This window comes from Geotrypetes seraphini, chromosome 2, assembly GCF_902459505.1.
Source record: "Geotrypetes seraphini chromosome 2, aGeoSer1.1, whole genome shotgun sequence".
Taxonomy (NCBI): domain Eukaryota; kingdom Metazoa; phylum Chordata; class Amphibia; order Gymnophiona; family Dermophiidae; genus Geotrypetes; species Geotrypetes seraphini.
In genome coordinates this window covers 331,302,744-331,323,663 of record NC_047085.1, presented here as the reverse complement: position 1 = coordinate 331,323,663, position 20,920 = coordinate 331,302,744, and the positions used below count along the sequence as shown (strand labels likewise).

The 20,920-nt window shown below is 47.5% G+C and overlaps 1 protein-coding gene across 4 annotated transcripts in view; it reads right to left on the bottom strand.

Annotated features, from left to right (window-relative positions):
• Nucleotides 1-20,920, bottom strand: part of ANLN (anillin actin binding protein) — a 321,192-nt gene that overhangs the window by 14,390 nt on the left and 285,882 nt on the right. For all 4 annotated transcript variants that reach the window (XM_033930208.1, XM_033930207.1, XM_033930211.1 and 1 more), the window contains one exon: nt 18,009-18,181. In XM_033930208.1, the coding sequence (XP_033786099.1) occupies nt 18,009-18,181 (173 nt within the window). The remainder of the gene's footprint in view (nt 1-18,008; nt 18,182-20,920) is intronic.

The following is a 20,920-nucleotide window of genomic DNA, read 5'->3' as shown; positions in this document are numbered from 1 at the left end:
TCTAACTCACTGTCAGATACCTATACCCATTGCATCGTTCCTCCTACCAGAATCTTCCCAACTCTGAAATGTCCTGTCTGTCCAAATTAGATTGTAAGCTCTTCTGAGCAGGGACAGTCTAGTCAATGTTGTGAGGTGTGTTCAATAATTTATCTACCTAAGTATGAAAAAGTAGCAAGCATATTGAAACAAGTCTGTGCTGCCTGTTAACATGTCTCAAGGTTACTCAGTGTGGAGTAATATTCCAAGAGTTAGAATGTCGGGAGAATCCTTGTGCAAATCAAGTAAGAAATTGCTAGATTTGGAGAACCGTTCAGTGATAAAATTTCTCACAAAATAATGGAAAAAGCCAAAGGGGATCCACATACATGACTGCCCCGTCATCCTACAATGTAAAATTTTGAAGCAAGCAGTGCTGATTTTTGGAAATTTCTTAACAAGATATTGAAAACCTGATGAGTTTGCTTTACCCATGGCCTTTACCAGGTTCTTCATCAACCCCAGCTTGATATAAAAAGGTGGAAGAAATATTTTATGAGAATCCACCAATGGCATAAATTTTACACTGCTTGTCCCTGGGTTATAGGTATCCCTCAGCTGCCAGACACACTTGACAAAATGTTCAACTGTAGATCTGCTATCCTACAAGCACAGGAAACAGCAGTATTTAGTGAATCCTCCTTGCATTTCCATTAGCATGCCAATGACCTTCAGATCACCATATGGCCGAGAAAAACCATCATTTGTCTGGCTGAAATGGACTAGAGCTGGTCCACTTGATGACAGAGTTGAAGTAAATTGTTCTGACGATCCTGCAGAAAGAACGCTCTCATCTGAGTGGTGTTGGGCAGAGCTCCAATGAACTGAAGAATTTGACATGGACAAAGCTGTGACTTGGGAAAGTTGATCTCGAAACCCAAGTTCTGAAGAAACAAGATGGTGCGATTCGTAGCAAGTACGACATCTTGACAAAGGGTCTTTTATGAGCCAGTTGTCCAGATAGGGGAAGACTTGAAGACCTGAAGACCTTCAGACTGAAAGGCCGCTGCCACAGTGACCAGGCACTTGGTGAAGACTGGGAGAAGATGCAAGGCTGAATGGTAGGACCTTGTATTGGTAGTGGTGATGTGCCACTTGAAATCTGAGAAATTTTCTGGAAGTCGAGTGTAAGCTTCCTTGAAATTCAGAGAGCATAGCCAATCGTTGTGAGCCAAGAGAGGATATAGAGTGGCAAGAGATAGCATGCAAAACTTCTCTTTGACCAAAAACTTGAGGGTTCTGATATCTAAAATTGGCTGGAGACCTCCCGTCTTCTTCACTACTAGAAAATAGTGTGAGTAAAACCCTTGGTTCTGTTGATCTATGTGGTAACTTCTTTGATGGCATTGAGAAGAAGGGAATGAACCTCTTGAAGAAGAGAGGACTGGTGAGGGTTGGAAGTAGACTCTCTTGGAGAATGATTTGGAGGGATGGCAATGAAATGTAGAGAGTAACCCTCCCGAATAATTTGTAGAACGCAAAGATCGGAGGTGATGAGCTCCCAATGATGGAAATAGAGTTGAAGGCGACCTCCGATTGGCTGAGGGAGAGGATGAAGCAGAGGGATTGGAACTATGTTCTCGAACAGGTCAAAAAGATTGAGTTGACTTGGTAGGAACTGCAGGTTGGCCCTTGGGAGGATCCTGCTGCTTTTGTTTTATCTGCTGAGGCCTTACTGGAGCAGAGACTTTGGCTGAAAAACACCTCTGATAAGAAGCAGGCCTGAAAGGTTTAACTAAGGTGTCCCACTGAGTCTCATGAGCCAAGTTTTTGGGTTGCTGTTATCTGCAGAGACTCCAAAAAGCTCATCCCCTAAGCAAGGGATGTTGGCTAGTCTGTCTTGCTAGCCTCCTCATGGCCATAGACCTAGAAGAGGCCCTGGACGCGAGTTTGAAGATGTCAAAAGCTGAATGAACGAGACTTCCTTAACTGTAGGACAGTGCTCACGAGATGATAAAAAACTTTTCAGCTTATGAGAGGGAATATGTTTTTGATATGCAAGAAACTGTTTCATGAGATGTTTCAAGTAGCATGAGAAATAGAAATTGTAGTTGACAGCTCTATTAGCCAACATGGAATTTTGATAGAGCCTTCCACCAAATCTGTCCTTAGTATGGCCCTCCCTACCAGGAGGAACTGCCGCATAAACTTTTGATGGAGTAGATTTTTTCAAAGTAGACTCCACTACGAGGGAGTTGAGGTTTTATCAAATCCCAGCAGAGAAATTATATTGTATAAATTCAACTTTTAGGGTGCCACAAGAGAGGCAATTCCAAATTTTTGAAAAGAGTCTCTCAAAATCCCATGCAAAGCAAGCTTGAGTATGTCCTTAGGAGGGAGATCGTAATCCAAAGTTTCGAGAAACTCCTCACTGTATTTGGAATCAGCCTCCAATTTCACAGAAAGATCCTTTCTCTTGTTGAATAAATCGAGTAAAGGAAAACACTTCAGTAGAGAAGAAGCTCTAGCTCGAGAATGTCTCGGAGATTTTGATGCAGGAGAATCATCAGTATTAGTAGTGGAAGGTGACGTATCGGGATCAGAGTCATCCTGTAGACGAGTCTTGCAGCAGAGAAGGAGAACAGTGTTTCAACCGGTACCGGTGTAGAGTCGGAGTCTCTGAATGTTTTCATTTTTGGGACACTTTCCCCGACTTCATAGAGCTCCTGTTGTATCTGGAAGATGACGAATGATGGTGACCGGTGCTTGGAAGAGTGATGCTTCAATGCCGGAGTGGTATGAATGGATCAACATCACGAGTCCTTGGAACGCACCAATGGAGCATCAACGGTGCTGGAGGTCCTGACAATGTTAGGCTCAGGCTGGACCGGTTCCGGAGGAGTCAATGTCGGGAGCAACAACTGAAATAGGTCCCCGAACTCTTCTCGAAGCAAAGCATTGAACTTCTGCCTCAAAGTAAGCACTGGTACATGGGGCTTTGTCACCGGTACCACAGGTGCTTGTAACACGTTCCAGAGGACGACTCCGATGACAAAGCACCCCTCGACAATGGAACCAGTCACTACAGGGACTTACGCTTGGTCAACATGAATTGGCTCGATGCCTTTGTGACTTGCGTCCCTGAATGGGAAGGCTTCTTAGCCGGCTTACCTGAGAGCCTTTGGTGGTGTCAATGTCTTCGATGTCAGTGACTGACGTAGATGGTGTCGTCAGCGCAATTCCCTCCATTTCTCTTGTTGAAGGATACGATATTTTATGGTATGTTTTTGAAGAGAAGAGCAGCGTTTACAAGATTGTACATGGTGTCCAGGACCCAAACACTGCAGGCACCTGCTGTGAGGGTCTGTTAACAATATAGTGCGAGAACACCGACCACACTTTTTAAATCCCATCAGCGGGCGTGACATCGACAGGAACACTGCCTCAGCCAAATTAAACTCGATGGCTGAGGTGTGAATGAATGCCCTGCTGAGGAGAAACCCCGCGGATGGTGAAAGAAAAAAAACATTTTTTTTTTTTTAAACACAAAGAAAAGAAATATATAGAAAAAGACAAAAAAGAGCATGAGAGCAGGAAGGCAAGTGATTTTTAATGAAGACCTTTAAAGAACATGACTTCAGTATTTTGCGGAAAAAAAGGAACTGAGGAGCCGCATGCCTACATCGGACGGGAAGGCATTCACGCATGCGCCATGCGGGCTATTGAACTTTCTAAATTTCTTAAAGTGTCCATACCAGAGCTCAATGAATGACGTCACCCACATGTAAGAATATGCTGCCTGCTTGTCCTGGGATTAAAAAAAAGTCTGTGTATTAGTATCACACAACAGAACACAGAGGAGGGCTGCTGTACATTCAGCTTCAAGGCGGAGAGGGTGTCAGAAATGATATGCGAGACAAAGATTTGAAAAGGCAACACACTTAGGGATCACTCCCATGATCTGCAGCTGCCTCTACCTCCTGACCACCATCCTCCAAAAGGGATCTCAAATGATCCATAGACGCAAAGAGCCCTAAGATGCTAAGGGCATGGAATGAGACTTCAGATCCTCTCAATGCTGCGCCTAAGGATCACTGGCAGGAGTTAGTGTGGTATGAGACAGATGCCTGCTTGGGACTTGGATCCCCGAGGCGGAGCCTGCTTGCTCATTCGCAGAGAAGTGCTTCCTGAACCAGTTAAGTAGGCTTTCCATAAAAGGCTGACATTCAGAAAAGCCTTGCATCAAATACCCCAAGGCCCCTAGTACAACCCCAGATTGGGAAATTAGAACTTACTCCAAAACCATGCGCTTGCATTTCACCCCTCGCTACTCATGGTGTTTGAGCAGGATCTCCTTGAGAAATATGTTGTACTTTTACTATTTGTATTTTGTAAATCGCCGATTGTCCAGTTCTCTTCAGTGTAAACCGCCTAGAAGTCATATGATTGTAGCAGTATGGAAGAATAAAGTTATGTTATGTTCCCTTTAGACTGGATCTACCAGACCTTTACAGGTTCCAAGGCCTTGGAGAACAGAATAGGGGTCGAGCCCATAGCTGCTGCCCCTCTCTCTTGTGTCCTGTGGAACATGGCTGCTCAAAATGTGTGGTTTAGAGGCAGAAAAAAAAGCCGCGTAAAGACTGCTAAAAATCCAAGATGGCCGATGACAGAAAATTCACACCAAAAATGGTCTACTGAAGCTAAACCCAAAATAAATTTTAAAAACCCAGCAATTTTAGGGTTATGGAAGAAGGAGAACCTAACCCTAACCTCAACTCCCACCCTACAAACACATGTTCCCCAAAGGGAATAATGAGGGTACTTACTGTGACTATTGGTGCCCATCAGCTTTACGGCAAGCAGCCTGTCTGTGAGAAAAGAATTTCTGCCTTAAAGATAGTTCAGGAACACGACCATCGATGAGATCTTCTGGCTGCCGGTTAGATAGACCTCGACCATAGACTTCCATCCCCAAAAATCTGCACCACACAATGGGGGGAGAAACTACACAGCTGGCTCCCTGATACCCAGGGGTTTCTTACTCAGGGGCTTCACAGCCTATGCTCAGGCCTCTGATAAGTCAGAAGGCAAGCCAGCTCACAGGGAACAGACCCCAAGCTCCAGAATGGACATGAAACAAACTGGCTCCTCAGGTACTCAAAGAGATTGGACTGGGAGCATCACTCCACCCACGCGGGACTGTGTCCTTTCCTTGGCAGAGTAAGCTCAAAAAGGAAAGCTCTGAGCACCAAAGCCACATAGAAACTCGAAAACAGATGGAAAAAATACCCGAAAATAATAAAATAAAGCAGAGCAGATCAGAACACACCTGGGTCCAATTGCAGAAGGAAAAACTGAAGATAGCTGTTCCCCATTTCACAAGGGGAAGAGTTCAAAGACTTAAAGTGATACCTTTCTGCAGATTTGTGGCTAATGGGAATCCACAGCTGTTGTACAGAATCCTGTCTTCACTACTGAATGGGTTATATCCTCCAAGCAGGTGCAGCCTGGAATTAGTTAGGTGTTGATATCAGCGCCTAATTTAATTTAGCAATAGGTTTAATCAGTGCCAATTAGAGAATGACATGGGGAAAAAAATGTGTCCCCTTCACCGCCCCCACTACCACAGTCCCTGTCACTGTCCCGTCCCCACGACCACTGTCCCCACCCCTACAACTCATACAAGCCTCAGTACTGCAATATTTAGCTTATTCCCTTCCTTATAAATCAAAGTCTTGGCTGCTGAACTAGAGAAAGAAATGTTCAGCTGGCAGGGCTTTGTTTATACATTTTTATCAACACAACTTTATCCTAACGCAAAAAAAAAAAAAAAAAAAAAAAAAAATACACATAGAAATTATTTTTTCTACCTTTGTCTTGTTTCTGCTTCCCTCATCTTCTCATTCAATTCCTTCCATCCACTGTCTGTCTTCTCTCTGCGTCTTCCATTTGCTCTGTTACTGTGCCTCTCCCTTCATCCCCCCCCCCCAATTGGTCTGGCACCCATCTTCTTTCCTCTGCCTCCCCTATAGTCTGGAATCTGTCTTCTTCCCTTCCAGCATCTTCGCCCTACTCTCTGTTCCCCATTTCCCTTCAGCGTCTTCACCCCACTCTCGGTTCCCCATTTCCCTTCAGCGTCTTCTCCCCACTCTCTGTTCCCCATTTCCTTTCAGCATCTGTTCCTCTCCACCCCCCTTCACTGTCTGTTCCTTTCCTCCACCACCCTTCCTTCTTGCCACCTCACCGCCCTTCAGCACTCCTTGCGCGGTCCAAGCAACTCCCCTCCCTCTTACCTTCGCGGTGCATTTTAAGTTTACAGACCAACTAGCTCAAGCCGCCGAGTCTGCCTGCAGTCTCGTGCATCTGTGGGCAGAAGCTTCTCCTGATGCAGCATCTCGGCAGGAAAATGACGAGGCTCCTGGATGGGCCCCAGGTCTTAGTTGGGGTCCCCCAAGGAAACAGAGGGCTGACTGAGGGGAGAGCATCTCAGGAATGGCTCCCCTGTGCAACTTGGCAGCCCAACAACACACTGCCTCCCACAGAAGCCATGCAAACTGAATGCAACACGGTCATGTCTCCTGCTAAAAACTCCGCACCCACAGTTTCTAGCTCCTGTACCAGTCCAACCAACACCATTTGCTAGAAGTAGAGAAACATTGTCTACCTCCAGGCTGCGCCTCCTATTCTGTTGGTGATGTCCCCAGAACTTACCTCTTTTTCTACCTTCATCTACTGGTTAGGTGATATAATATATTGGTGCAGACTTGTCTAGTTGGACAAAAAGGAATTTTGTTTCTAAATGTGGAGAGGGTGGCGCAGTGTTTAAAACTATAGCCTCAGCATCCTGAGATTGTGGGTTCAAACCCACCCTGCTCCTTGTGACCCTGGGCAAGTCACTTAATCCCCCCATTGCCCCAGGTACATTAGATAGATTGCGAATCCACTGGGACAGACAAGGAAAAAATGCTTGAGTACCTGAAAAAATTAATGTAAATCATTCTGAGCTTCCTTGGAAGAACAAGAAAGAAAACTGAATAAATAAATTAAATAAATGTATGACTGGATAATAAAGTGAACCCTTAGCTGGCACTACTGGTATAGTTTTCAGATTTCTGATTATTCAATTCCTTTGAGTGTGTTATGTACCCAAGTACCGCTATACAATTAATGGATTAAACATCAATACTGAAACAATTATGAAAATTTCCTCTCCATATCCATAATCTTCCAGTTTACTGTTTATCTTTTATTATGGAAGGGTTTTTTGTGGAAGAAAAGGCCTCATACACCCCAGACTATACAACATTTCCCAACTTAAGCCAAGTGCCTGTAATTTTATTTATTTATTTATAATTGTGTGAAAAACATGTTTTGAGTATAATTGGAGGGTTTTGACCTATGATAAGGCTCAGCCCTACTAAGATGTAACTTATAGCTCTTCCATTTCAAAATGTGCTAATTTTCAAATACCAACCTTAGAGGTCCTTAAACAATTGCTACAAAGTATAAATATCAAAGGTGCAGACTCTCACTCAATTCTCCCTTTTTAATAAAACGTTTCTTTTCCTTCTTTGATCCTTTCATCCAGTCAATGATTGAAAATAGTTTAACAGGAATTATACCAAAAGAATGGAAAGAGGCAATCATTCATACAATAATTAAAAATCCTAAAGACTCAATCTCATCTGAACCAAATTATCGACCAATCGCCAACTTACCATTCATCACTAAGTTAATGGAAAAAGCTGTTTTCAATCAGGTAAGCAACTTTATTGAAAAAACTCACACTCACCAGACAGGTTTTAGAGCCAATTACTCAACAGAATATTCAATGATAGGTCTTACAACCAACATTCAACATTACTTGGATCACCATAAATCGGTACTTTTGATTTCACTTGACCTATTGGCAGCATTTGATACTATTGACCATCATTTACTCATAAAGAGACTATCTGCTATTGGTATTTCCGAACAAGTTTTAAATTGGTTTAGTTCATATTTTCAAGATAGGTCAGCTAAAGTCATTTTCAATGATTCATCTTCAAGTAACTATACAAATTCTTATGGTAAACCTCAAGGTTCGATTCTGTCTCCTCTTATTTAATATTTTCTTAGCTCCACTTCTCACATTAAGTCAATCCATTGGATTTTCCGTTTATGCCTATGCAGATGACATCCAGCTTTTACATCCATTAAATACTGTCGATTCTAATGAGATAATGAACATAAACAATAAAAGTTAAAACAAATTAGTCAATGGCTACAAGACAACATGTTGGCTCTGAATCCGTCTAAATCCTCAGTAATGTTCTTGCCATGGAAAAAGGATATTACATTCGGAGCACAAATCTTTTTGGACAACTTTCCACTACAAAAAGTGACGATGACTAAAATATTGGGAGTATTACTGGACCACGAGTTATCCTTCCATGATCAGATCAGTTCCGTAGTTAAAAACTGTTTCTATAAACTATGCCTCATTAGATCCCTAGCCAAAATCTTAGAACCCAAAGCTCTCAATGTCCTAATTCACTCTTTGGTTATTTCCAGGCTGGATTACTGTAATACATTATATCAAGGCATTACACAGAAAGAAATAAGAAGGTTACAAATCATTCAAAACACAGCAATAAAAATTATTACTAAATACGATCATGTCACTCCACTTTTGCAAAACGCACACTGGTTACTATTCTTAAATCGATATTTAATACCATATTCCCCAGCTAGATCTCTAAGTTCAACAGATCAGCATTTACTGACCATTCCGTCATTGAAAGTAATAGGCACCAGAAGAACTACAATCTTTTCTATCTTGGGACCCCAGCTTTGGAACAAGCTACCAATCTATTTACGCGCTGAAAGCTCTTTAGATAAATTTAAAAGCAAATTAAAAAGTTACCTATTCAAGGATGCATATGAGTCTTAGATTAGATAATTTTCTTTTTAGACCAAGTCTTATCTTTAAATTTTCTAATAACCCGTCAGATGTTGTCCTTCCCTAAATGTTTTTCTAAATCCTTTTTTTTTTTTTTTTTAACAATTTTAGTTTATCCCTCCCTTCCTTATGTATCATTAATTAATTATGGATATGATTGTATGTTCATTGTTTTAAATGGTTTTATTTGTCCCCTCAATTTATTATTGTTATATGCATTGAAAGCACAGTTACTTACCGTAACAGGTGTTATCCAGGGACAGCAGGCATATATTCTCACATGTGGGTGACGTCATCTACGGAGCCCCGGCGCGGACAGCTTTTCAAGCAAACTTGATTGAAGTTTCAAGTTTGCACACTGCACCACGCATGTGCATGCCTTCTCGCCCACTAGAGGGCGCATCCCACCTCGTGGTCCTCAGTTCCATAACTAGCAAGGAAGCCATCCCCGGGGAGGCGGGCGGGTTGTGAGAATATATGCCTGCTGTCCCTGGATAACACCTGTTACGGTAAGTAACTGTGCTTTATCCCAGGACAAGCAGGCATGATATTCTCACATGTGGGTGACCTCCAAGCTAACCAAAACAGGGCAGGTGGGAGGATGGCAATTTAGGAAAACAGATTTTGTAAAACTGACTGGCCAAACCGGCCGTCACTCCTGGATAGAGTGTCCAGACAGTAATGAGAGGTGAATGTATGAACCGAAGACCAAGTGGCAGCCTTACATATTTCCTCCATCGGAGTGGATCGGAGAAAGGCTATCGAAGCTGCCATTGCTCGGACCTTGTGCCCCGTGACTCGACCCGGGGGAGGAAGGCCAGCCTGAGCGTAGCAAAAGGAAATGCAAGCGGCCAACCAGTTAGACAGAGTGCGCTTGGAAACTGGATGCCCTAATCGATTGGGATCGAAGGACAAAAACAATTGAGGAACCTTCCGATGAGATCTGGTGCGTTGAAGATAATATGCCAACGCCCTCTTACAGTCAAGCGTGTGAAGCGCCGTCTCGCCGGGATGGGAGTGGGGCTTCGGGAAGAACACAGGAAGGACAATGGACTGATTGAGGTGGAAGTCAAGACACAACTTTAGGTAAAAACTTAGGATGGGTGCGGAGAACCACCTTGTCGTGATGAAAGACAGTGAAAGGAGGGTCCGCAACTAAGGCTTGCAACTCCCCAATCCGCCTGGCAGAGGTGAGGGCGATCAGAAACACCACCTTCCAAGTCAGAAATTTCAAGAGGGACTTGTTGAGTGGCTCAAAAGGGGGTTTCATCAGTTGAGCCAGGACCACATTCAAATTCCACACGACAGACGGAGGCTTAAGAGGGGGACAAACCCTGAGTAACCCTTTCATGAAGCGTGTCACCAAGGGATGGAGAGACAGAGGGCGTCCATCCAGAGGTTGGTGGAAAGCAGAAATCGCACTGAGATGAACTCGCACCGAAGTGGTTTTCAAGCCAGAGCGCGACAAATGAAATAAATAGTCCAAAACCGAGGATACCGGAACTGATACCGGATCCAGGTGAAAAGACGAACACCAGGTGGAAAACCTGGTCCATTTCTGCGCATAGCAAAGCCTCGTCGAGATCTTGCGGGAGGCTTCCAACACCTCCTTCACCGATTGAGACAGGTCCGGAGGAGTCAGGGAACAAGAAACCAAGCTGTCAGGTGCAATGACTGCAGATTGGGATGTAACATGGATCCTTGACTCTGAGATAGCAGAGAGGGAGAGACAGGCAGGGGAAGAGGCTCCCTGGCACTGAGCTGGAGCAGCAGGGAGAACCAGTGCTGACACGGCCACCGAGGTGCTATGAGAATCATCGTGGCCGTGGACGATTTTAGGTGTACCAACGTTCGCATGATCAGAGGGAACGGAGGGAATGCATACAGGAACCTCCCTTCCCAGTCTAGTAGGAAGGCATCCGCTTCCAGACGGTCCCGCGAGTACATCCGAGAACAATATAGTGGTAGTTTGTGTGTCTCCGGAGAGGCAAACAGATCCACCTGTGGCGTTCCCCAGCGAGCGAAAACCTCGCGTAGAACTGCTGGGTGTAGGGTCCACTCGTGCGGTTGCAGAAGTCGACTGAGTTTGTCCGCCAGGCAATTCCGTTCTCCTTGGATGTAGACCGCCCGGAGGAAGATGTTCCGGGAGGCCGCCCACTCCCAAAGGCGAAGAGCCTCGGAACAGAGGGGCCAAGATCCCGTTCCCCCCTGCTTGTTCACATAGTACATTGCCACCTGATTGTCCGTGCGGACGAGGACCACCTGGTCCTGCAATATGTGAACGAAGGCTCGAAGTGCTAGGAAGATGGCCCGCAGCTCCAGCACGTTGATATGACACCGACGGTCTTCTGCCGACCACAGGCCCTGCGTGCGAAGACCGTCGAGATGGGCTCCCCACGCGTACTCCGAGGAGTCCGTGGTCAGGACCTTGTGAAAAGGCGGAGTGCGGAACAGTAGCCCCATGGACAGATTTGAAGAGTCTGTCCACCAACGCAGCGATTTCCGCAAAAGCGGAGTCACCGAAATGAGGCGAGACACCGGGTCGCACTCCTGACGCCACTGGGACGCGAGGGTCCACTGAGGGATCCTCAGATGTAGCCTCGCAAACGGCGTGACATGTACCGTCGAGGCCATATGGCCCAGCAGCATCATCATGTGCTTGGCCGACACCCTCGATAGTTGAGAGACCTGGCGGCTCATCCGTACCAAGGCTTCCAACCGCTGGGTCGGCAGGTAGGAGCGCAGGCGCACCGTGTCCAGCACCGCACCTATGAATTGAAGAGACTGAGATGGCCTCAACTGAGACTTTGGAAAGTTTATCTCGAACCCGAGAGTTTGCAGGAAGGCAATAGACTGTCGGGTCGCTGAGATAACCCCCTCCCTGGTCGGGGCTTTGATGAGCCAATCGTCCAGGTAAGGGAACACATGGGAGTCCACGTGACCTCAGGGCTGCCGCAACCACCACCATGCACTTCGTGAATACTCGTGGGGACGCGGCCAGGCCGAAGGGCAGAACCCTGTACTGGAGGTGGAGGTCCCCCACCTGGAATCGTAAGAATCTTCGGCAGGCGGGGTGCACCGGAACATGGGTGTATGCTTCCTTCAGGTCGAGGGAGCACATCCAGTCCCCTTCCTCCAAGAGAGGATACAAAATCGGGAGAGATAGCATTCGAAACTTCTCCCGGGCCAGGAATTTGTTGAGCTTCCTGAGGTCCAGTATGGGGCGCAAGTCCCCGGTCTTTTTTGGAACCAAAAAGTAGCGGGAGTAAAACCCCGTACCCCACTGGTCCTTGGGGACCGGCTCGACCGCCCGAAGCTTCAAGAGGGCTTTGGCTTCGGTTATAAGGGTCGGTAGCTGCGAACGATTGCAGGGGACTGAACTTGGGGGACTGTCCGGCGGCGAGGACACAAAGTTGAGCGAGTAGCCCTCGGAGACGATCCGGAGCACCCAAGCGTCTGAGGTAATCCCGGTCCATGCCTCCCGGAAGGACCGAAGACGGCCCCCGATAGGAAGGGGTTCCTGTGAAAGTGCGGAGGGGAACCCGCCCCGTCCGCTCAGCCCGTCAAAAGGAAGGCGCGGGCTTAGAAGGGCCCTGCGCCGGGGCTTGGGTTTGTCCCCCTCTGCCTCGCTGAGACGGACGTCTCGGAGGCGGTCTCGAGAAAGCCGGGGTCGACTTCTGAGGGTATCGGCGCGGCGGAGGCCGGAAGGGTTTCTGCGGCGGGGGCCTAGGTTTGGGGCGGATCAAGGATGCTAGAGAGCGCTCCTGCTCCGACAAGCGCTTGGTCGCCGCATCCAATGACTCGTCAAATAACTCGGACCCCACACAAGGCAAGTCTGCCAGGCGTTCCTGCAGGTTTGGGTCCATGTCGAGGGTGCGAAGCCAGGCCAAGCGGCGCATGGCCACCGCGAGGGCCGACACCCTCGAAACCAGCTCAAAGGCGTCGTACACTGCATGGAATAGGTACAACCGCAATTGAGACAGGTTGGACATAAAATTATCGAATCCTGCTCTTTGGGAGTCCGGTAACGAGTTTCGATATTGAGGGAGGTCCTTCACCATACCACGCAAATAGGAGGAAAAGGTGAAGGCGTAATTTAGAACCCTGGTGGCCATCAGGGAATTTGAATAGAGGCGACGGCCAAACTTGTCCAGGGTCCGCCCCTCCCTGCCTGGTGGAACCGCCGCAGAAACCCGTGAGGGCTGTGATTTTTTTAGAGCAGACTCCACCAGAAGAGACTGGTGTGAGAGCTGCGCCTTATCGAACCCTTTAGGGGGAATCGTCCTATACTTCGATTCCATTTTTGAAGGCACAGACGTGACTGTAAGAGGGTTTGACAAGTTCTTCAGCCAGGTTTGCAGAAGGACACTGTTGAGAGGGAGTCTAGGCACCTCTCTAGGAGGAGTGGGGAGGTCCTGTTCCTCCAAAAATTCTTTGGAATACCGAGAACCTACCATCAGGTCAATCCCCAGGGCTTGGGCCATGTCCTGAACGAAGGATGAAAATGAGGACGGCCTAGCCTGGGGAGACGGGGTTCTCGACCGCCCCACCGAGGAGAGGGGGGAGGCCTCATGGGAATAATGAGGATCCCTAACAGATCCCGAATCCCAGGATCCCCTCTCGAGGGCCCTCAAGGGGGAAGGGGAAGTTATCCTCCTCGCAGAACCCTTGGGTGAGGACCCCGGGGTTCGTGGGACACTCTCCCGTTTCCTCGGCGAGGCGGCCCGGGAAGACTTCCCAAGAGGTGAGCGGAGGAGCCTCGGGTTGTCGAGGCGCAACTCCGACACCTGCAGCGCCTCGCCCCCGAACGACGAGGAATGGTCGCGCCGAGGCGAGCCTCGGGGCCGCTTAGACTTCCTCGATCGACGCCCCGTCCGAGGTCGCGTCGAGGGCGAGGCGTGCCTGGAAGACCCGGAGGAAGAGGAGGAAAGACGGCGCACTCTGCGCAACTTTTCTTTGGGCCTTACACTCCGCTCAGGGGGTTCCCCCGAGGTCGAGGTCCGGGGCGGGGCCGAGACCGAGGTGAACGGGGCCACAGTACCCGAGACCGAGGTCGCCGAGGCCGGGGCTCCCGAGGGAGCCGAGGCCGGGGCCTCCGAGACCGAAGGCGCCCCGGCCGAGGTCGAGGCCGCCGGAACCGCAGCACGCTGCAACACTTCCAGGGCTCCCGACAGCTCCGAGGAGATCAGAGCTCGGAGGAGATCCTGGAAGGCCGGAATCCCCACGAAGGTGGGGAGTTCCGAGTCCGGGGCACACTCCCTGGAGGGCGACCTCGGTCTCGAGTATTCCCTCGGGGTGTGCGGAGTCGAGGTCCGATGCGGGGCCGGGGTCGACCCACCCGCCTTGGCCTGACTCGAGGATGGCTTCTTTGCTGAAGGGGATGGAACAGAGGACTTACCCGAAGCTTGCTTCACTGACGACGCCTTCGAGGAAGAGGGCTGAGGCGAGGCCGAGGCCCCCGAGGACGCCGAGGCCGAGGTCAAGGCCGGGGCCGAAGCCGAGGCCGACGTCGAGGCCTTAGGCGGCGCGTCGACGGCGAACAATTCCGCCATTCTGGCCTTACGGCGACGGAGGGCCCTGTTTTGGAAGGTAGCACAGCGATCACACGAGTCTGTCGGATGTTCGGGCCCAAGACAGACAATGCACCACCGGTGAGGGTCAGTGATGGAAAGCAACCTCTCACACCGGCTGCACTTTTTGAATCCCGTAACAGGACGGGACATCCACGAAGAAAAAGAAGAAGGCCTGGAACGTACCGACGTCCCGCGGCCACGGCTTCCGGGAGCCCCCGGAGCCCGACGAAAAACGAAAGACTTTTTTTTTTTTTTTTTTTTTTGAAAAGAACCGAAAAGCAAAACAGCACCGCGAACTAATTCGAAGGGGGAAAACAAACTAAACGCGGCAGCTAGAAGGCAAAAACACTGGAGCTCAGATCCACAGGGCTTTCTTGCTCCGCGGAAAAATTTGAACTGAGGACCACGAGGTGGGATGCGCCCTCTAGTGGGCGAGAAGGCATGCACATGCGTGGTGCAGTGTGCAAACTTGAAACTTCAATCAAGTTTGCTTGAAAAGCTGTCCGCGCCGGGGCTCCGTAGATGACGTCACCCACATGTGAGAATATCATGCCTGCTTGTCCTGGGATAATATATTTGATGCTGCGTTTATATCAAAATTTTAATAAACTTGAAACTTGTTGTATAGACTGGGATGTATGAGGTCATTTCTTTTGCCAAAAAAAAAAAAAAAAATGAAAACCCGAAAATAGTAAATTGGCAATATTCAAATCCAGACTCAAAGCCCACTTCTTTGAAGATGCTTGTGGCACTCCACTGTTTACTATCCTCGATTGAGAAAAATGACCATTTAACCCTACCCTCTATTTTCTATCCGATAAACAATTCCTAATCCACAATTGAACTTTGGCACCTATCCCATGACTCTTTAATCTTCTCAAGAGCCTTATGAGGAACTTTATCAAAAGCTTTCTGAAAATCTAGATATACTACATCAATCGGCTCACCTTTATCCACATGTTTATTTACACCTTCAAAGTCATCCAGCAAATCTCCCTCGGCTGAACCCATGCTGACTGTCTCATTAAATCATGTGTCTACGTGTTCCACAATTTTATTTTTTTACAATCGTTTCCACGTTTTTCCCTGGCACTGAAGTTAGGCTTACCAGTCTGTGATTTCCCAAATCTTCCCTGGAACCCTTTTTAAAAATCGGCATAACACTGGCCACTAGTGCTGCCTGATTCAGGAAAAAAAATTTTCATTCGATTCAGTCTGTTGAATTGGTTTTTCGGTTCAATTTTACTGCCCAATTGGGTGTTTTTTAAAAAACATCCTGGTGGGTTTATTTTATAGCCTCTTCACCCACTTTGTCTTCTAACCACTGTGGTGTAAACAAAATAAACAAACAAAAAAGACTTTTCCTCTCTCTGTTAAATCCTAACTCACGTTCACGATCTAACACTAGCTCTGGCAGGATACACGTTTCAAATCTGACATATTGCAATCACAAAACAGAAAATAAAATTAATTGTTGTCTGGTCATTATTCAAATCTTGTTGGTCCCAGGCTCTGAATGTCTTCTGATAACTTGCTTGCCAGGGTCTCCTTCTTTCTTCTTTCTCCGTGCTAACCATCCATCTGCCATCTCTGTCCTGTCCTCCCCTTCCCTCCCCAGGAGGTTTGGCATCTTTCCTTTTTTTCATTTCCCTCCACAGATCCATCTTTTCTTAACTACCCTTTCATCCAGCATCTCTCCCTCCTTCCCTACCACCCCAGGGTCCACTATCTCTCCCTTTCTTTTCCCAACTAACCTCCTATCCAGTATCTCTATCCCCCCCTCCACACCATCCCTTGTAGACTTCTCTCCCTTTCTGTTCCTTCCCTCCCTAAATCCTATGGTCTATCATCTCTCTCCCTCTCCTATATTTTCAGACCCATTATTTCTTCCCCCCCCAAAGTCCGGCATATGCACGTCTCTTTGAACCCCCCCTTCCCTCCTTGTACTTCTACACCAGGGCCCCCCTTCCCCTGAAGGCCTGTCCCCCCCTTAAAGGTCTGCATCCCACCCCTGAAGGCCTGTCCCCCCCTTGAAGGCCCGCATCCCCCCGAAGGCCTGCCTGCCTGTCCCCCTTGAAGGCCTGCATTCTCCCTGAATGCTTGTCCCCCCCCCATAAAGGCCTGTCTCCCCTGAAGGCCTGCCTGCCCCACCCTGAAGGACTGCTCCCCCCTCCCCCCCACCCCGGGAAGGCCTGCGTGTTTCCCCGGCCTCCCCGCACCATTTACCGTATAGAAGCAGTCTGCAGCAAGATCGCAATGCCAACAATCTTTGCGCTTCTTCGGTGCCGTTTCCTCCAGAGGAGGGGCATGACCGCGGCGAAGGAAACAGCACCGAAGCATCGCAAAGATAGCTGGCATCGCAATCTTGCTGCAGGCTGCTTCGATACGGTAAAAGGTGCGGGGAGACCAGGGGGGAAGCGAGATGCCAGGGGAGGGGGGACGCCAAGGAACAGAACCAGACGCCAGGGGGAGAGGAACCGAACGCCAGGGGGAGGGGAACCGGACAGCAGCACTAACCGGCTGACGCTCCCCCCATAGCCTCTAAAGCAGGTGCGGCAGCGACCGGCCAACAAGAGCAACGCTGCCGCTCATGCTTTAGGGGGCGAGGATCAGCCGAATTGGGAATCAATTTTTTTGTTTTGAATCGATTTGAATCAATTCACCCGAAGTGAAATTGGTGAACCGATTCGAATCATGAATCGGGCAGCACTTCTGGCCACCCTCCAATCTTCAGGTACTACAGACTATTTTAGCGACAGGTTACAGATCACTAACAGTAGGTCAGCAATTTCATGTTTGAGTTCTTTTAGTATCCTGGGATGTATACCATCCAGTCCAGGTGATTTATCACTTTTTAACTTGTCAATTTGGCTTAGTACATCTTCCAGATTCACCGAGATTTCTTTCAGTTTCTCCACATCACCCCTGAAAACATTTCTGGTTCAGAGACTGTCTCTTTTGTGTTCTGATGTACAGCACTGCATATGTCTAGTAGCATTATAGAAATGATTAGTAGTAGCAGTAGGATTATGGATGTAGAGAAGGAAATTTTCACAATTATGTTTCAATGTTGATCTTTTTAATCCGCTGATAGGATAGTGGTGTATGTCTGTATGTGGTTAAGCTATCAGTGGTTTCCCCTATATACAGTATCATTTTTATATTAACATATACCCCATATACCCATAGATTATTTTAAAATTAGACAGCCAGCAAGAGCAATGAGATGGTAGTCAAGTACCCAACTTAAGCAATGGAGAAGGAAGCTTAAACCATCTTCCATTTTTGATGGATACAAGGAAAGCTCTATTCTAGAGTAAGACCTGTTTTTAATATTAACCACACATTCATACCAGCTCATAGATGACATGATAGGACTGGGAAACTTTTGTCCAGTTGCTATCAATTTTGCCCACCGTGACAAATATGGAACGATGCACTTACTTAAACCAACACAATTCAAACATCTCAACTAAAACTTAATCAGAATCAGCAGGTGAAGTACATTTACTTACTTAGTGACACACAGTGTCTCTCTGCACTGGCTGACAAGAGTTTCTCTATCATCTTCTCTTTGAGGTCTAACCGTAACTAATTCAAATGTATTGGGCCTTGCACAGAATTCTCTGTTGGCTGGTTCAATATTCCTGCTAATGCAGTTGGCCAAATTTATCCGGCCAATGGGATTCTGGAAAGGAAAAGGAAAAAATAACCTTTAATAGAAAATTTATTAAACAAAAACTGTGAACTTTAACAATTTCCCCAGTACTCAGAATACATTTTCAAGGATTTTGAGTACCCTTGCTGGCTGATATCTTGGAAGGGAAACTTTCTCCAAGACTGCACCTTTGTGTACTAGCATAAACTGCCTCTTACAGCATGTCCAAGTACTTCACCCCCACGTCTCATGTGTATCCTGAAGAGAGATGAATTAAAATCTTAACCCTTCCATACCCACAAAAACTTATTTCAGTTGCCATATGGCAACAAGGGTATGACAGTTTAATCTAAAAAACATAAGCTTTATATAAAAATTAACAGTATATGATTAAGGGGAGCAATAGGGATAGGAAATGAACTATGAGCTCTAAATAAAAGTTGCTGTGAGAATTGAAGGATATAAAACAATGCTACGGGAGGAACTGAAATCACTCCCAAAAAATGGAAATGTGAAATTTAATATATTACAAACAAAATAAATTTCAATTGTAAAATTAAAGGAAAAAATCTTTAAAATTAGTAGATCATATCTTCAACCACTTTGTATGAATGTAAATGAAAAAGTCTCAGGGCATGGCTCAGCACAAACCTTATCAGTGCCTCCTCATCGGCATAAAAAAACCTTTGTTGTGTTTAACATGTCTTAAGTTAAAATTCAGTTACAATTAAATTAACTTGATGTTTTGTATAACTTGTCTGCAAGACAGTGTACCTTTCCAGTTCAGAAGGTTTTTAAAAAATCCCAGTGCCGATGATAGCCAGCATTTCGCTACAAAAAGGGTCAGGTCACCAGCAGCATTAGCAAGGTGAGCCTGCTACCTTTGGCCTGGTCTGGAATAGAGGTCTGCACAGGAATGAGGATTGCGGGAATCACCCCTAGGTCAACGAGACTCCCATGAGGACCCCTCCCAGGCCCACAGGACTCCCATGGGGACCCCTCCAAGGCTGATGGGACTCCCACGGGGATGGACCCGGGGTTCCTATCCCGAGGCCTACCTAATTCCGAGCTGAGCTCCCGAGTCCCAACGAATCAGCAGCAACAGTCTGTCACATAGGCAGTGAGCTCAGCATGTAGGCACACAGACTCTGTGTGCCTACGTGCTGAGCTCCATGCCTATGTGACAGACTGTTGCAGCTAATTCGTGGTGAGGTATCACTTGCAGACTAGAGCAGAGTCCTCCTCCTCCTCCCCCCCCCCCGGGACAAACCCGAAATGAGATAAGTTAACTTCACTGGTGAGGTGCAGCGTGCAGGGCCCGGTTCTTCTGCACAAGCCACGATGTGTGGCTCAGAGCTGAGCGTGGATCAGTGGATGCCAAGGGCTGCTGAGCCAAAGCTGCAAAAACCCAGCGAGGAGCTGTGACCTGGTATCTTGGACTGCAGCAAGCGAGGATGAAAGCTGCTCTGTCGCTACTGGAATGATCCAGCTTTCTGAAGCCCCGTGAGCTTGGATGGTCTGCTCTGTCTACCTATAGTTTGCCATTTCTTTCCCTCACTCTGGCTCTCTTATTCCACTTCTTATTTCTTAGTCTGTCACTAATTCTATCATCTTTCTCTCCCATCATTCAGCATTTCCCCCTCTCTCTGCTCCCCTTCTATCCAGCATTTGTTCTCTCTCTTTTCTCTCCAGCATCTTCCCTCTCCTCCATTCCCATCCAGCATCTGCTCTCTCTCTCTCCTTTCCATCCAGCATCTGCCCCTCCCCCTCTTTCCATCCAGTATCTGCCCAGCATCTGATCTGTCTCCTCTCTTCCTCCTTTCTGCCCTGTCACCCCATCCATCATCCACTCTTCTCTTGCCCCCTTCATCCAGCATCTGCCCATCTTTCTCTCCCCCATTTCAGCTCAGCATCTGCTTCATTTCTTTCTTTCCCTGCTATTCAGTGTCTGCCCCATCTTTCTCTTTCCTCCCTTTAATCCGCATCCGCCTCCTCTCCTCCCTGTCATTCAATGTCATCCTCCCCTCTCCTTTTCTTTATATCCATCATCTCTCTTTTTCTCTCTCCCCAGGCATTCCAGCTTGTCTGTTATCTTTCCCCTTTCATCCAGTGTGTCTGATCCCTCCCCCTTTCTATATACAGTCTGTCTCCTCTCACCTCCTACATCCAGTATCTACTCCCTCCCACATGACACCTCAGCCGCTGCCAGACTGACGCGAAGCCTTCCCTCTGATGTCAGCTCTGACTTCGGAGGAAGACTTCCGAGTCGGCTACATATGGCATGCTGCAGGCAGGAAAAAAAGACAAGCCTCTCTGCTCGAATTGCTTCCAATCCCTGCTGTTATCTGGACTCGAATGAAGGGGCGGGACACAGAAGGCATGAACCTGGGAGAGAGGATGGAGGAAGGGAGGGAAAGAGATGCTGAAGTGGGGAAGGGAATGCGTTTTTGGACACAGAAGGCATGAACTGGGGAGAGAGGAAGGAAGGGAAAGAGATGCTGAGGTGGGGGAGGGAATATAAAAGGAGAATTGGGCGTGTGTGTGTCAGTGAGCAGAAAAGAGAGATGGTTGTGTACACACGGAGAATGAAAGAAAGAGGAGAATTTTTGGTCAGAGAGAGGGAGGGAGGTACAGATGAGAAGGAAGAGAAAGATGAGAGGGGAAAATGTGGTGGAAAGGGAACAGTGGGACACATTGAAAGGGATGCAAGAGCGAGGAATATTGGACATAGTGGTGAAAGTAATGAAGGGAAAGATGTGTTATGGTGAT